Source organism: Pagrus pagrus (genome assembly GCF_965226575.1).
Source record: "Pagrus pagrus genome assembly, chromosome: 14".
Taxonomy (NCBI): Eukaryota; Metazoa; Chordata; class Actinopteri; order Spariformes; family Sparidae; genus Pagrus; species Pagrus pagrus.
Genome location: NC_140198.1, coordinates 17554278 through 17569858, shown reverse-complemented (window position 1 = coordinate 17569858; position 15581 = coordinate 17554278). Strand labels below are relative to the sequence as shown.

General features: G+C 41.9%; 2 protein-coding genes across 4 annotated transcripts; one reads left to right on the top strand and one right to left on the bottom strand.

The window, feature by feature from the left end:
* The first annotated feature begins 163 nt into the window (after positions 1–163).
* On the top strand, positions 164–5926 carry atf5a (activating transcription factor 5a). 2 transcript variants are annotated; one of them, XM_084373105.1, is made up of 4 exons: positions 164–218; positions 2163–2411; positions 2705–3893; positions 3988–5926. In XM_084373105.1, the coding sequence occupies exons 2-4, from the start codon at positions 2270–2272 to the stop codon at positions 4172–4174; spliced, it is 1518 nt and encodes a 505-aa protein (XP_084229231.1). In that variant the 5' UTR covers positions 164–218; positions 2163–2269; the 3' UTR covers positions 4175–5926. The 2 variants fall into 2 exon arrangements, with proteins under 2 accessions (XP_084229231.1, XP_084229230.1); XM_084373104.1 differs by lacking the exon at positions 164–218 and adding an exon at positions 754–1240.
* Positions 5927–6762: 836 nt separating this feature from the next.
* On the bottom strand, positions 6763–14561 carry stk36 (serine/threonine kinase 36 (fused homolog, Drosophila)). 2 transcript variants are annotated; one of them, XM_084373992.1, is made up of 20 exons: positions 14128–14561; positions 13912–14052; positions 13724–13801; positions 12948–13078; positions 12603–12852; positions 11955–12048; positions 11672–11853; positions 11425–11588; positions 11230–11335; positions 10177–10284; positions 9916–10092; positions 9744–9841; positions 9596–9659; positions 9394–9504; positions 9226–9300; positions 9011–9128; positions 8793–8919; positions 8521–8701; positions 7408–8319; positions 6763–7057 (listed from the first exon to the last, which is right to left on the bottom strand). In XM_084373992.1, exons 1-20 carry the CDS (start codon positions 14209–14211, stop codon positions 6962–6964), a joined length of 3297 nt encoding a protein of 1098 aa, XP_084230118.1. In that variant the 5' UTR covers positions 14212–14561; the 3' UTR covers positions 6763–6961. The 2 variants fall into 2 exon arrangements, with proteins under 2 accessions (XP_084230118.1, XP_084230119.1); XM_084373993.1 differs by lacking the exon at positions 7408–8319.
* Positions 14562–15581: the final 1020 nt, after the last annotated feature.

Here is a 15581-nt window from a genome sequence, read left to right as displayed (position 1 = left end):
CTGAAACATGTGCACAGTCTGCACTGCAGGAGAAAAAAAAAAAAAAAGATAACAACACAGTGATGCTTTGCCTTGCCTACCATCCACCAATCAAATTTCACCTGTAGCGGATTCCAACCAATGACGGAAGGGCAGTCAGAGCACGCACAGCCAATCGCAGTGAGCGCGGACCACTGATGCAACGGCGATGCAACAGACTGCCTCTACTGAACAACAAAGTACGTTGTGAATCAAATAGTCCCCGTCCAAAACAAAACCGCCACGCCACATAGTAAAGTACAGTCTCCGAACTGTAATGGAGTGTTTTGGAGGGCTGTGTTCACGTTAATTAAGCTTCCATGTTATTATTACGGACAGTTATGTGAAGGAGAAGTCTTCACCATCGAGCTTATAAACTAGCGACACTGCCCCGTTACTGTAGCAACAGATGGCTATGGGAAAAACAATGACGTCACGTAACGCGTTACAGTTTGTGATTACCTCTCAGATTACTACTGAGATAATAACACTACATGTAGCAGGAACCACTTGTTGTATCCCTTCAGCTTTGAAATCCCCACTGAATTATTTACCCACTGTTAGTAAAGTTTGGGCTATTTAGTTAAAAATTTAAGATAAACTAACGTAAAATCCATCATATCCCCTTACCCTCTTTTAAAAGATAGTTACTTTTTATACATTAAAAGTATTTTTTACTCATTTATACTTCAGTTTAATTTTGTAAATAAATCTACATTCGCTTCCTTTCTGTTTACTTTTTTTCCCCAGTAGTTTTGAATTTGAAAGGCGTCACCATTTTGTGGCTGTAAAAGAACAAATTAGATTAATCACAACGCACTACATTGATTGCTTTTACTATTTTTGAGAGGGGCACTAAGGAGCGAGTAACTACTTTCTTACCGGAGCCCAGCAGTAGTGACTTTGTGGGCTGTCCTTCTGCGGGGACGCGGCGGGAGGGGGCGGAGGGATCTACGCTCAGCACCACGGTTCCTCCTGGTGACGCAGTTGGTTGCTAGGTGTGAATGAACTGATGCTCTCTCGCAATAAGCGGCTCCTCAGTTTACAGGTCGACCACAACAAAGCAACAACTCGTCCTTTTTTTTGTTGTTGCGCTGCCCCGGATATTCCGAGCTCAAACATGGCTCTTTAAACTCGTGAAGTTGTTGGACCCGAGAAGAAGTCGTGCTTTGCTTTAGCAACGCACCCCCAAGTGCTCTACATATTTCTCTGCAATAATGGAGTAAGTGAAACTCTCTCTGTCCATACAGCTGCGTCAAGTTTGTTTGTTGTTGTTGTTGTTGTTGGCAGTGTGTTGTTGCTGCTCGTGTGTTACAAGTGCGGAGTTGTTTGCTATGTGGCTGTTTTCGCTGCTTTATAAAGTTTCTTCTATTTAAATATCTCTATGTAGACTATTTGCCTAAATATCATATTTTCCCTCTGAGGTTTGGTAAAGGAACCTATAAAGTTATTCATAGGTTCCTTGGGTTTAGGTTGTTTTTGTTTGTTGTGATGATGAGTGCGTGGCTGGGTTAACATCAGAGCTGTGTGATAGTATGATGGTGTATGTAAATGTATAGCTTTCAGCCCATGTACTGTAAACTGGAGATTACAGTATCACATTTCTGTCACTTTCAGCTGCCAGGCTTTCATTCAGACACCTCATTACTGTCACCTAAACTGCTTAAGTGATCTAACAGAGGTGATTACTTTATAAGGAACATGCGATTGGAAGCAGTTGATCTGTACTAATCCGATTTAATGATCAGGGTGTCAGGAGAGTTGCTCTGTGTTGCTTCTTGACAACAGTTGGGCCGCTGACAGCATCACTGGGTCCCACGTGTGTTGAGGATGTCAAGTGCATTTTGCTTTGAGGCTGGTCAAAGCTCAAAGGACACAGCTCTCAAACCTGTATCACTGATGTGCCAGTTCTGTTTTGAATGAGATGACTTTTCATGCTATTTTAAATAACTGATATTTGTGTTGTATGCTGATAGATTGTAAAAGGTGCATGTTCAGGAGTTAATTGCTCGAAATGATCTTTTATGATGACTTGCAGGTGATTTCTGACTCACGTTGAGAAACTTGCTGAGGGCAGCATGGGCAATATTCCTGATCCCAAGTTGCACATTTTCTGATCCCTGTTTCTGTTGTTCACCCTCTAGGTTTCATTATGCTCACCCAGCCCTGCTCTCTGTGGCCCATCTGTCAGACCCCGCTTGCTCCCAGCATATGTTTGGACTTGGACTGAATCAAAGCACCAACAGACAAAATGATGGCAACATCAGCTCCTGTTTGGAAGACTCTTCGTGTCTGCCCGGCAGACCCCCTCGCTCTCTCTCACCCACAGGCTAACCACAGCCAATCACAGGGGTGCAGGGGGGAGGTGTCAGAGGAGAGTCAGCACTTAATTGGTGAGTTGCAGCGAGTACGCTTTTTTATATTTTTCCCCATTTCAGGTGGGCTCGGCACTGCAGCACATTCGTCCTTCTTGAACAGTAAGTAATAAACTAGCTACGACTGATATGCTGCAACTTTTTTTTAACAAATCTTGCGTTGCATTTGCTATCGTCGATCAGATTATGCCGTTAGAAAACGTCTGATGTTGAATGACTGATATATTTTTTTGCATGAATGTTATTCAGCTGTAATGTTTTCGTCTACCGAACAGCATGTAACGACTGCATTTATTTTCTCTCCTCAATAGGTGATGGTCTCACTGACTGGATGACGGAAGAAGTGGATTTCTCCTCGTACCTCCCAAACCCTCCTTCCCCTCCCTCCTCCACCAATGCCTCCCTTCCCCCTTCACCCCTTCAGAATGATATCCAGGTGCCCTCTGACTTGGAGGTCATGACCTCTCTGCTGCAAGAGGAACTCGCCCAACTGGAGGACTACTTCCTGTCTGAACCACTGCCAGAGAAAGGGCCGAGGCTGGGAAAATGCGACAGGGGTCCACTGCCGGCGGGTCCTCAGCCGTTCACTCAGCTGCCATACGCATCATACTCTACATCTAACCAATCGGAATCCAGCCCACTTCTTGTTACCCTGGCAACGGGAGAACTGGACCTGCTGAGTATCTGTGGTGGGCCCATTGGGCGATCCAAAATTCCAAGACACGCCCCGTACAGCTGCAGTCGCCCCAGTGGGTGTGTTAGGAAAAGAGTTGCTGATGGCGTGAGGTTCAGTGAAGGCTATGATAACAGTTTGTTGAGTTCCAAAGGATGTAACTCAGGTAACTCAGCGGTGACCCTCACCGGTAACTATGGCTGCGTAGAGGACGATCAGCTGGTAGGGAAGAGCTACTGTCTGGGTAGTGCAGTCGAGGTCAGAAGATGTGCCGTTCTACCAAAAGACGAGAAGAATTGCTGTTTCAGTCAAGATGTCATAGGTGGTGCGAAGGTTGTTGGTGGTGGATTTGGCTTTGGTGGATCACTTGATGCCTCACATAAGAAAGAGGATCTGCTGATGTATAGCATGAGAGAGGTCAGTGGAGGCACTAGTAACAATGAGGTGCTGAATAGTATCAAAACTAGTGTGGAGGTGACAAAAGCCAGCGTTTCTTGGAAATCAGAGATCAGCGAAGGTTGTTATCTTCCAGCAACACCGCAGTCTGAGGCCTATCATAGCTTCTTAGGCAACATCAACGAGCAGGTGAAATCAGAGAGTTTGCAGATAGCGCAACATGATTTACACTGCAATTTCCTGGAGGATCAGGGCCCAGAGTGTCTTTTAATGTCGAGGGAGAGTCTGACCTTGGAGTCTTCAGGGCGCAGACAAGCATGCAGGCTGAAGGATGATCACTGTGCTTTGAAATACGAAGTGGACGACATTCCAGCTGTAGGTGGCGAGCGCAAACAGAAGAAGAGAGATCAGAACAAAACTGCCGCTCACAGGTATGTTTGAGTTTCAACTTGATGATAAGTAACGTCTGATTTGGTGTGACAGATAAAGATCTTCATTTGTTTAATGTTTGTTTGCTTGACGCAGGTATCGCCAGCGAAAAAGGGCGGAGCTAGATTCTTTGGAGGAACAGTTGCACTGCCTTGAAGGGAGGAACCGGGAGCTCCGGGACAAGGCAGAGTCGGTAGAACGTGAAATCCAGTACGTCAAAGACCTGCTGATCGAAGTTTACAAGGCCCGCAGCCAAAGGCACAAGCAGGACACGACAGCGTAACACCGAGCTCCTGCAAGTACAATTAAAGAGGGTGTAACAGGGAAAATGTTTGTGTCTTTAAGATTTTTTTTTTTTTCATGGCGGGCAGGATATACATGCATGCTTTGCTAATGTGAATTATTTTTTACATTTTAAATCAACACTATCAAATGCTTCCATTGCTTCCGCACTCTGATCTCTTGAGCCTGCACTGTGGCATTGCAATGCTTTAAATGACAATCATTTTTGATAGATCTCGCACTGCGTGAATCTACTAATTGATCTGGGGTGATTTCCGAAGAAGTGATGTTATATTCATTATGCAGGTTTAATATTTTAAATAGCCTTACATTGGAATTGATGTCAGCAATAGAATTAAATGTTTTATGTTTTTTTTCTATTTTTTATTTTTGTTTTACATCCCTGTCTCAGTAGTCAAATATGTTGTCAACACGTGAAACAGCGTCATTACGTTTTACAACACATCTTTCAAACCAAATACTTTTCTAGAATAATTTACAGCGCCCTTGATCAGCGAATTATATTTCAAACGCTATGAATATTTTACATCATTAGAACTGCGGTTGAAGTTGACTTTTACAACTGCGGATAGAGCCGCCGATGTAAACAAGAGCAAAAAGCTTTTTTTAACACCAATTTTATAATTTTAATATTGTGACTTTTTTTTGACAAAGCGTTTGATTGACTTCAGGTTTAATACAGCACTACATATTCATCAGTTAAGCTGTATGTTTAGAGCATTGGTTTCCTTTTTTTTATCCTTGTTCACATCTACATTTTACTCTGCTTTGTTAAAACATCACTTTATCTGCTGTATTTACATTTGCTTTATTCCTGTTATTTGCATTGCTTTTTATGTAACAAATCACTTGTTTTTCATGTCCAATGTCCAAATTATACATCCTGTGACCAAAAGAGAATTGATTTATCATTTGCACTGTTTTTGGCAATTTGTAAATTTTTTTTTTTAAAGTCTTCTTTTGCATATATATTGCAAATAATACAATCTATTTTGCAGCTCAGGATATGCAACTTGTCCCCCAGTCCTACAAATAATAATGGATGATTAATGGCAGGAGACTACAGACTTCTCTTTCCTTTAACATGGTAAAGATTTTACTGCTCTTTAAAAAATGAAAAAAAGTTTTCCTGAGGCTATTGTACAAAGACTGTAAGTAGTGGAGTTTTAGCAGCCTCCATCTGCATGTTTTCCCATCTCTCTTCTCTCTCTTGGAATAGAAAATGTAGGATTTCAGAAACGAGTCGGGTATTCTTTCTCTAAACTGCTTATAAAGGCAATAAGTTTTCTAGGCCTCTGGCTGATCTGCACTAATTTGTAACAACTTTTGTATGTTCAGGGAGGTGGAGTGTGTTCGCCTTTTCTTTGTAGAAAATCAACTGAAAAAAAAAATCTCATTAGATTATTTGTTGAGGCTTTTGCAGTGTTGGCTTTGGTGGAAGGAGATAGGCTCTAAATTATTTTTCACGTCACTTGTCGCTGAGCAGATAACCACTACTGTTACTTTTAAAAAAATACCGATGATAGATTTTTTTTCTATGCATATTTATTTGAAGACAATCTCGGATGTGAGCGCCGACTTATAGACATTTATTTATGATGTTTGTTCAGTTTTTGGAAAAAAAAATCCATGTGACATGTTTGAGCCCCTGCGGTGTACTATCAACTGCGATTGTTAAAACCAAAAATGTGTGCTATGACAGAACATTAAACGCTTTGTAATTTCAAGTTAATTTGATCATAAACGCGTATTTCTTCTGTGTGAAATCAACTTACTTTTTCCTTTAAATAAAGTGTGTCATCAACTCAGAACAACTCCGGTGTGCTTTCTTTTCTTTAAACTTTTTCCCTCCGTGTTGCGGAGTTGACTTTTTTTTTTTCCTGCACCGACTGTTATGATAATAACCATAAATTACCATGTGTTGTCTGAAAACAAATCCTGCCTGTTTTAATGTAATAAATTCAGTTTTTTGACAACGCAAAGTCCAAACCTTCAGGGCCTGACGGAAGCCGACAAGCGCTCCCTCCTGATCCGACGCGGCGGCCCGGACACTGGCAGGACCGACTTTCATTAATCTCTTCTTTCTGTTGAGCCTCCTTGTTCCGTCGATGCAACGCTGCGAAGTGAACTACTTGAAAATTATTGGATTAATTCAACATCCAACCATTTGAAACAGATGTTTGCAGTGGCCCGACAGTTTAATTAATCACGTCAATTTAATTTATGTGGTTCAAAAACTCAAACTTGCCTCTAAAAGCTGTAAATCCGCACAATATAAAGACATCGATTATTACTGTTACACGGTCGATTCGGATCAGGAAACTCAAAAGCTAATATCAATGACATGAGCTACACCTGAAGACAAAATGTACAAAAACAACCTGATAATTCCTTTACCTTTTCGTTGCTCTCCTGATTATTATTGTGGAGTTTTTACTAAATAAAACGAAGAAAAATGTCGATTACATGTTTTTAACAGCTGGTGTCATGAAATGAATCATCACATATCAGACAAAATGTTTTATTTCAACACACACAACCACAAAATTAATGATGCCAACACACATCTTCATTAAGAAAAGTGATTTTCTTTTTATTTGAACAGTTTCATTTTGTTTCAGACAAACTTTAGACAGAAAATAAAAATGTCTGCAGTCCTCTTACCACACCGCTTAAGACAGGGTGAAGAAGAACTTTAAAGTAAAAAGGCAAAAAATGATTTACACAAGACATTTAATCTGCTTCAGTCCTGGTGAACTGGACCCACTCACAGCTGTCCTATGAGCTGATCATAGTCACACTGTGGAGGTGCGTGCTGAGAAGCCTGAAGAAGTTTCTCACTGGCGTTGAGGGATATCAGGACCTTCAGATAAATTACAAGAGAGATGAAAAAACAAGATTATAATTGTGCCAACACCTGTACAGAGGTATAAATATTAGACTAATCACGACGGAATATGTAATGAAATATGACCAGTAAATAAATTCATATAAAGGAATGACACAGCTTAAGGCAACACTACTGATTAAGAGGTAAGTTTTAAAGGCATTAGAAGGAAAAAGTGTTATACAACTTAATATACTCTTGTGTCATATATGTTGTATGAAAACATGTAACAATTACAAAAGGTCTTTCTAACCATTTTCTGAAAACACAAGCAGACTCAATGTGAAGTCGACATCTGCCCTCCTGTCACCTGTTCATTTCATTACCTGACGTATTGCGTCCTGCCCGCTGTACAGGCGCAGGGTTGCTATGGCAGCTTGTCTCACTGCATTATGGGAATCTGTGCACGCAGCTCTCAGAAGCAAGCTGGACACGTCTTCTTCCAGCAACAGGGACACAGCGCCGTCGACATTTACCAGGTTTCCCAGGGCTGCGCAACAGTGGCGACGTGTGAGGGCGTCGGGGTCAGTGGTCAGAGACGCCAGCGCGGCCGCCGTTCGCCTGGCTTCCTCGATCCACCTGCGTCCCTCCTCATTGTCCACTCCCTGTTCTCTCATAGTAGCAAAATCTCCTGCAGCCTCGCTGTATGAACACTTGTGTTTATTTTCTTTTCCTTTGCCCCACCCTGTGGTGTCACTGCCCTTTCCATTGGACCTACACATTTTAAACCCTGCCCCTGCTGCAATATATCCCAACCAGTTACCGACTGCCCTGCAAGACATCCGCCGGACAGGCACGCAGGAGTCGTGAAGACAGTTTATCATGCTTTTGAAAGTGTCAGGTTGCAGTGTAGGAGGCCTGAATGGATCTAAATGTCCTAAAAGTCTACATGTAGCAGCCCTGATCTGGTCATGAGAGTGAGCCAGCGCCTGGCGCAGCACTGACGCATCCAGGTGAAGGTGAAGGCGGGATTGCCGAGGGGAACAACGGGCTTCGTGGGACAATAGATTCAGGAGCTCGACAGCCGAATCCCACAGCACATCCAGCTGCAGCAGCTCAGAGAGCAAAGAGCTGGCAGTTCTGGCGAGCGGAGTCTGTTGCTCGTTCCTGGGTGGCGCGAAAAAACCACAAGCAGCTGCTCTCAGGCAGGAAATGGAGCGCCCGGGGTCACACAGGAGCAAACGGCTCAGCAGGGAGAGAGGCAGCTCCAGCAGAGGAGGAGGAAAAGTTTGGATTACCTGTCAAAAAAATCAAAATCATCCAGACAACTTGTCACAGATCAAACAGCTGACAACAAACAACACAATGCTCTCACGAGAGACATTAAGATGTACAGTTGTGTGTGCCTGATGAGAGCCGATCGCAAGAGTTATCCTGTGTTGCATCAGAGACTTGTGTTTGTCAGTGAGGTCTTAATCGGAGCACGGTAAGGCCCTAACCTGCAGCAGGCTTGTAACGATGCCACAACTGTCATACAGCTGGATGATCGTTGACATGGTGTGCGACGGCACGTCCAGGGCGAACGGAAAGCACAACAAGTGGCAGCTCAACACGGACACGCTGTCATGACTCACATCCACCTCGAGTCTCTCAGGACCGCCCGCAGCAAACAAGCGGAGACTGTAGGGTATAAAAGATGTTGTTGTTAGCTCCAGGCGTAGAAGCAGCGTCGCTCTGAAATTAAACAGTGAGTTAATGAGGAAACACCAACCTTTCGGTGCCCAGCAGGTGGCCGAGAGTGTACACACTTTTTGATTCGTGGTTAGAAAACAGAGGAATGCACGAGTACGGATCCTTGGTGAAGAAAATCAGAGCGACAGAGAGAAGAGAATACAGCCCTGATGTGAAAAGAAAATGAGGGAGTAAGGTTAAAAAACTTGTAAAAGAGTGTTTTAAATATAAAGGGCATCACAGGATATGCACATTTACCATTTGCTGAACAGAAGACTGTGTCTGGTGTTGTCTTTGTCAGTGAAACACCAATTCTTTTCCAAAGATCCAGAAACAAATCTGAATCTAAATGTGATGATCCAGAGCCATTTTCATGCTATTAAAAGAAAAAAAGAAAAAACATGTAAAACATTGCAATTTAATCTCTGGTGTCCACCGAGTCAAACGTATTTCTTATCACATTTTAGTCTGACCTCAGAGAGTGTGTGTAGGAGTAAAGAAAGGACACCATCACAGAGTCCCCAGCCAGAAGGAAGGGAAAACTGGGGCTGATGAGGCAGAGACGACAAAGGTGAATAACTTTTAACTTGTATCAAACACAGTCAAATTATCGCCAAATATACAAAACACAGATTCAGTACCTCATGTGTGTCCAAAAGCAGGTTTTTCAACAAGGAGGTGAGAGTACTCATATCAACCTCGACATCGACATTGTGTTGTGTGAAGAGAGACAAAACAGAGGCAGCCAGGGGCTAAAAAAGAAATCACAAAATCAACTGCGTCACATAACTGGCAGGCTAACTGTAAAACTGTATATATAAACTAACTTAAGTGAGCACTTACAGCCAAAGCGATGAGGTTAGGTTGATGGAGAATTGCGATGAAGGGCTTGCTGAACTCTTCCAGTCTACAGTGAGAGAACAGATGATGAGCTGCAACTGTTCAACAAACCATCAAAATCAGCTTCAGTGAAGAAAAGGCACAATCAAACCTTTGCTCTTCTTCTTCTTCCGCCCAGTCACAGTGCTTCTCCCAGTAGATTGTCAGCACCACAATAATTTCTCCAAGTGTCTGCACACTCCTTGGTTGCTGAGCAGAAGTACAAAAAAGTCAGCTGCAGGAATAATGCAATCTTTAATAGGATTCAATTCCCGAGCACTAACCTTCATGAAATTTAAGTTTTCGACAGTTTCATGGACGAGCTCAAAGAGGACATGGGGCAGTCCAAGCTCCCGGCCGATGTGGTACGACTTCTCAGGGTCAGAGGTCAGAATCAGGTTGCGTAGGACCTTCAGCGGTTGGTGAATCTGCCACGCTTCTTGAATCACGCCACCCGTCAGCTGACCAAACAAATTAAAAACTAAATGCAAAAAACTTACGAGGTAGGATCAATAAATTCTAAGTTGAAAATGGAACCTAATTACCTGAGCTTTAAATGCCAGGATCTTGGATTTTAGTTGAGGTATGATGGTACTGTGGTTTAGATCTGATTCCTGTGACAGTTTCTCCCAGTAGTCCTCACTGTCATCATCCTGAAAGAACAAGAAATTATCCATACTGTCGGAAACATTTACCTTTAAGAAGGCAACCGGTTTCTTTATTGTCAGGACACATCAACAAGTTACATGTTTGGGCTCTCTAACCTGCCAATGTTAGTAGACGTCCCATTTTTGAGTCTGTGTCTACTAACCATGAACTTGTAACCACAATGTCCCCAGACACCCTTACAGATCGTGTGATTTTAAGAGAGCAAAAAATGAAACTTGGTAAAATAGCTACTTCAAATTCTGTATCATTCAGGCCTTTTTGTAAATTTGGCACTCGATGCATTACATAAAGTTGTTTCTTTCCTTGTAAAAAGGGCCAGTGTGTCGCATCATCACTGAACAAGCCTGTCTGTTTTCATGTCTAAAGTACATCTTACCTCCCGACAGCTGTTTGCACAAACTGTTGCAACTGATTTCGTCATTTACACTAAGTTTATAAAAAAAGACAACATTTTTCAACAGTGAAGGTGTCAATTTTACAGAGACATTATATAGCAACTAATAAAGGCTACTTGTTTGTCGTCCAGGGAGAAAGTCCCCAGACTCCCTTAAAAAAACACTCAATTTCAAGACTTGTTCTGTAAGGAGAAACATTATAAGCTTTTTGAAATGCTTCCTACCACACATTAGCAACTATTTGGGCCTTCTTGTTAATTCAGCAAACATTATACGTGAATTATATTTATTTCTTCATATAAAAAACATTGTCTCTGTTTGTTCCAGTGATGTAGGGGTATCTTTGCATATAGAGCGGGAAACTGAGATCTGATCACAAGAGGTCACTCGAGATGCATTTAATGCCAGGTGTGAACTGACAGGCTTAAAGCTATCAAATTGTGATTGGATGACTCAGGACAGATGTAAATACCAAATGTGAACAGCCTTTAAGTGGAAAATGTCTTTATTACTAGAAAAGTAGTCGACACTGACCTGCCTGTGCAGTGTGGTCTGTCTGTCCTCACTGTATCCCCGCACTAGTCGTGGTCCAACCTCTACAGAGGGGAACTCCTGTTCATAGTCCCTGCTGATCTGACCCCTGCAGAGGACATACAGATAACCGTGACCACACACATCAGTCTGTTTGAGCAGTGTATTGCTTGTTCCTTTCTGAACTTCCATAAACACCTGTGTTTTGGTCTCATGTGGGCTGGCTTCTTTGGATTGAGGCTTTGATTGGCAGCTGTCACGACCGACGGACCTGAGGTAACCGACACATCACTGGAGGCGGGCTTGGCTCTCTGGGAAGCCGCTGCCATCGGAGCCTTTTCATTTCCCACTCCATCCTTTTTCTGTAAATGTGCACAGAACAGCTTAACACTCCTCTGTGAATTTACACGAGAATTTAAGAATGAGAAATCAATTTTTGGCTCACTTTCACGCCGTCACTGCCTACTGGTTTCCCTCTGCTGTCCTTCTGTTCCCTGGCCTTACGCAGTAATCTGCTCTCTCCAGACGTCGGCACCGTCTTTGCCGCCACTTGCTGAAGTTTCAGCGCCAGCATGTCTGGGCTGGGTGGGACTGTCAGAGGGCTGAAAACACCTGTGTCGGAGAGCACTGTGTCAACACAAAAAAACAGTTAAAATCAGAATCATTTAAAAAAAACAGACAATCGACATGCATATTTGGACATTTTCCATTATGATTAAGAGTTTCACCTAGAACACCATCAGCAACAAAGGGATGGTGCAGGAGGTCCGGCCATGACAGCCGCTTCTGAGGGTCTTTGGTCAACAAACCTTTAAGGAAACTCTGTAAGGGAATTATCAGATAAGCACTGTGTTTATAGCAATATTTTCTGTTTGACATACATCAAAACACATAATGCCTCATGTCCACAGCTGCTTCAATAAAACGTAGAATCGATTAGTTGATTGAAAGAATATTTTTGCCAACTATTTTGATAATCAATTTATCATTTCAGTCAGTTTTTTGAGCAAAAATGTCAAACATTTGCTGTTTTCAGCTTCTTACATTTGAGGATTTACTGCTTTTCTTTGTTATTTATGACAGTAGATGAAGAGTCTTTGGGTTTTCGACTGTTGGTTGGACAAAAGAAGCAATCTGAAGACTTAACTTGAGGCTCCTCAAAATTGTGCTAAGCATTTTTCCCATTTTATAGACTAGAGAAAATTGGCAGAATAATCAATAATAAAAAATCCCCTCAGGTGCCGTTTATGCTCTGTAGTGGACGGTTACACATGATGACTGTTTTAAGATCAAAGGATGTAAATGTCAGCATTCTGTTGAAGAGGTTCACTTTGACCCAAACATGACAGCCCGACTAGACTGTAGCTGTACTGTACCGTGCAGGCGTCGCTCATAGTGTCTGGCCATTTGACGGGGTCTCTCACTATAAGCTGCACCAGGTGGAAGATGGAGTTAGTGTAGAACGGAGGCGCCCCCGTGTGGAGCTCATAAAGGATGCAGCCCAGAGACCAGAGATCAGCAGTGTGGTCGTATGGCTTCTCCTCCACCAGCTCAGGAGACATGTACAGTGGCGTTCCCTTGATAGAAGTCAGCACCAAGGTGGAGACACTCATGGCCCGCGCAAACCTGCAGTGCAATTGCATCACATAGAGTAGAGTTTTTATTAGTGGAAATTATTGATAGAGCTAGCTTTTTCTTTAAAATGATCAGCATCTACTTACCCAAAGTCACACAGTTTCACCACTCCACTCTTCCCCAGCAGTATATTTTGTGGCTTCATGTCACGATGGAGAATACGATGAGAGTGCAAATAAAAGAGAGCTGAGACCAGCTGGCAGGCAATCTCACGGACCTTGGAGGACAGGAAGAAGAAATGGTGATAATGTGAATCCATAAGTCTTAATGTCTGGCATTGTAAACAGTGTTGTTTCAAGTACCCAAAAGTCATACTTGAGTAAAACTAAAGATATTGTGTGAAAATATTACTTTGGTTAAAGTGAAAGTCACTTATATGAATAGTACTTGAGTAAAAGTCTTAAAGTATCTTATGTTAAATGTACTTAAGTATCAAAACTACTACTTTTACTTGTACTTTTGATACTTAAGTACATTTAATATCAGATACTTTAAGGCATTTTCTCAAGTACTACTTGTTGTATGAGTGACTTTCCCTTTTACCAAAGTAATATCTTAATACGATATCTTTACTTTTGCTCAAGTATGACTTTAGGGTACTTTATACAACTCTGTACTATGGGTCAACCGATTATCAGTCAGCTCTGATGCATTGTAAAATCTGCAAAGTAACTAGTAACTAAAGTTATCAAATACATGTGGAAGAGTAAAAGTACAACATTGCCTCCAAAATGTAGTGGAAGTATAAAGTAGCGGACAATTAATATACTCAAGTAAAGTACCAGTACCTCAAAATTGTACTTAAGTTCAATGCTTGAGTAAAAGTACTTAGTTACATTCCAACTGACTGTTGATAACATACCTGGCTCTCTGGTAAGTTCCCATCATCCTCAAGAATCTGGAACAACTGACCCTCTGCATACTCAGTTACAACCGCAACCTGTTACAAACATTATTATAAATCCAGATGTTAACAGAATTAGTTTGGTAAGTGATGTAAACTTTTTGTGAACTAGTTTTAGATGCTTTCTGTGACTCCTGGTAACATACCTCAGTTTCGGTCTCAAAGCTGTCATAGAGTTGGACAATATTTGGATGTTGCAGACCTCTCATGATCTCAATCTCCCTCTTGAGGCTTCGCAGCTCCTTCTCAGAACGACCCACTTTAGGCATGAACTTCAGAGCCACCACCTGAAGACACAGATGGGCGAGACGGTGAAACAAGCTGAACAAACCACATTATACCAACACTAGCTGGTTACTTACTTGGCCAGTATGTCTTTTCCTTCCCTTGTAAACTCGGCCGAACGAGCCCTCTCCCACCAGCTCCAAAACGTGATACGAGTTCATGTCGACGGCGAACAGCAGGAGGAGGCTAACGTTCACTTACACCTGACAGAGGGTAACTTCTCTGTTCGACTTGTAAACACACACTGTCATTCCCTGCGTTCAATTACACAAACGTGTTCACTTGGAGTCAATACGGTTAATCTTACCAGCCGAAAGTTATGACTAGAAGCCTCGTAAAGATGCTAATATTGGTTAAGTTCGCGGTACTGCTGTGTCCCACTACTTTTGGGACATGGTGACAGCAGATATGATAAACGCCAGAGAGCAAGTCTAACTAACTGCCGTTTCACAAAAGTCACAAGGTAAGTTTGACTCGTCACACGCACTTACCCAGAATTCATGTACGTGGCATTTTAATGGCGTTTTTAACAACCAGCTGTTATTTTAATTATTTCCTTACATGTTTTGTGTACATGTATTATGAAAGTTAAAACTGGCTTTTCTGTGGGCAACACGTAAGGCGGGGTCCTTAGCCTAGCAACCACTGCTGCGTTCCAGGCAACGGGCTGAGAGGGAAACAAAGCAGGCGGCGAGCATGGATGTATTATTAGCGGCGAGGTGGAGGAGAGTGAGCTCATCTGAGGAGCAGAGGGCGCCACACCCTGGATCATCTGCTCCTTTTAATACACAACATGTTGTACTACACTGATAAAGATGTCCCCAGTTTTCATGTGCTGGTTGAACTTCCCTACACATCGCAGAGAGGCAGCCTTTATTCTTTAAGCTACATCTCTTTCAAAGGGTCTGCCTGAAAACTTTCCTCCTACTCCAGGGATGTAAAAAGATAGCCATCAAAAGTCAGAAGTTACTTGAGTGAAATTAAAGATATTGTGTTACAATGTTGGCCTATTCTGATAAAAGTTAAAGTCACACATAGGAATGAGTAAAAGTCTGATATTAAATGTACTTAAGTATCAAAAGTAGCAAGTAAATGTAAATTATAGCTATGTATAATTTAAACTGTATACTATGGGTCGACCGATTATCATCCTGATCAATTATCAGACCCAACAAGCCTATTTAGATTTTTCCGATTCTTTTATTTCATTTTTTAAAGCAATTAAATAAATGTTGTAGATTAAAAGATACAATATTTGCACCCAAACACGTAGTGAAATAGAAGCATAAAGTAGCAGAAAATGGAAATACTTCAGAATTGTACTCGAGTACAGTTCTTGAGTTAATGTACTGGTAGATGAAGTATTAATCAGATCCTTTACTGAAGTAAAAGTGTTAATACCACAGTGTAAATGTACCTTTTTAAGGAAAAGTATCATCAACAAAAATGTAATGTAATGTAGCCTATGTAAAAGTAATATCATTCATCATCATTATGCCTATTACATTATTGATTACTATTACAGATGTAT

What these genes read in the sequence shown, in the direction of transcription:
- atf5a (XM_084373105.1), top strand. Translation starts at nt 2,270, where the DNA reads ATGATGGCAACATCAGCTCCTGTTTGGAAGACTCTTCGTGTCTGCCCG. An exon ending in GGAGAGTCAGCACTTAATTG is followed by an intron (nt 2,412 to 2,704) that starts GTGAGTTGCAGC and finishes TCTCCTCAATAG; the next exon opens with GTGATGGTCTCACTGACTGG. An exon ending in AACAAAACTGCCGCTCACAG is followed by an intron (nt 3,894 to 3,987) that starts GTATGTTTGAGT and finishes TGCTTGACGCAG; the next exon opens with GTATCGCCAGCGAAAAAGGG.
- stk36 (XM_084373992.1), bottom strand. Translation starts at nt 14,211, where the DNA reads ATGAACTCGTATCACGTTTTGGAGCTGGTGGGAGAGGGCTCGTTCGGC. An exon ending in GTGAAACTGTGTGACTTTGG is followed by an intron (nt 12,853 to 12,947) that starts GTAAGTAGATGC and finishes ATTGCACTGCAG; the next exon opens with GTTTGCGCGGGCCATGAGTG. An exon ending in CACCTGCTGGGCACCGAAAG is followed by an intron (nt 8,702 to 8,792) that starts GTTGGTGTTTCC and finishes TATACCCTACAG; the next exon opens with TCTCCGCTTGTTTGCTGCGG.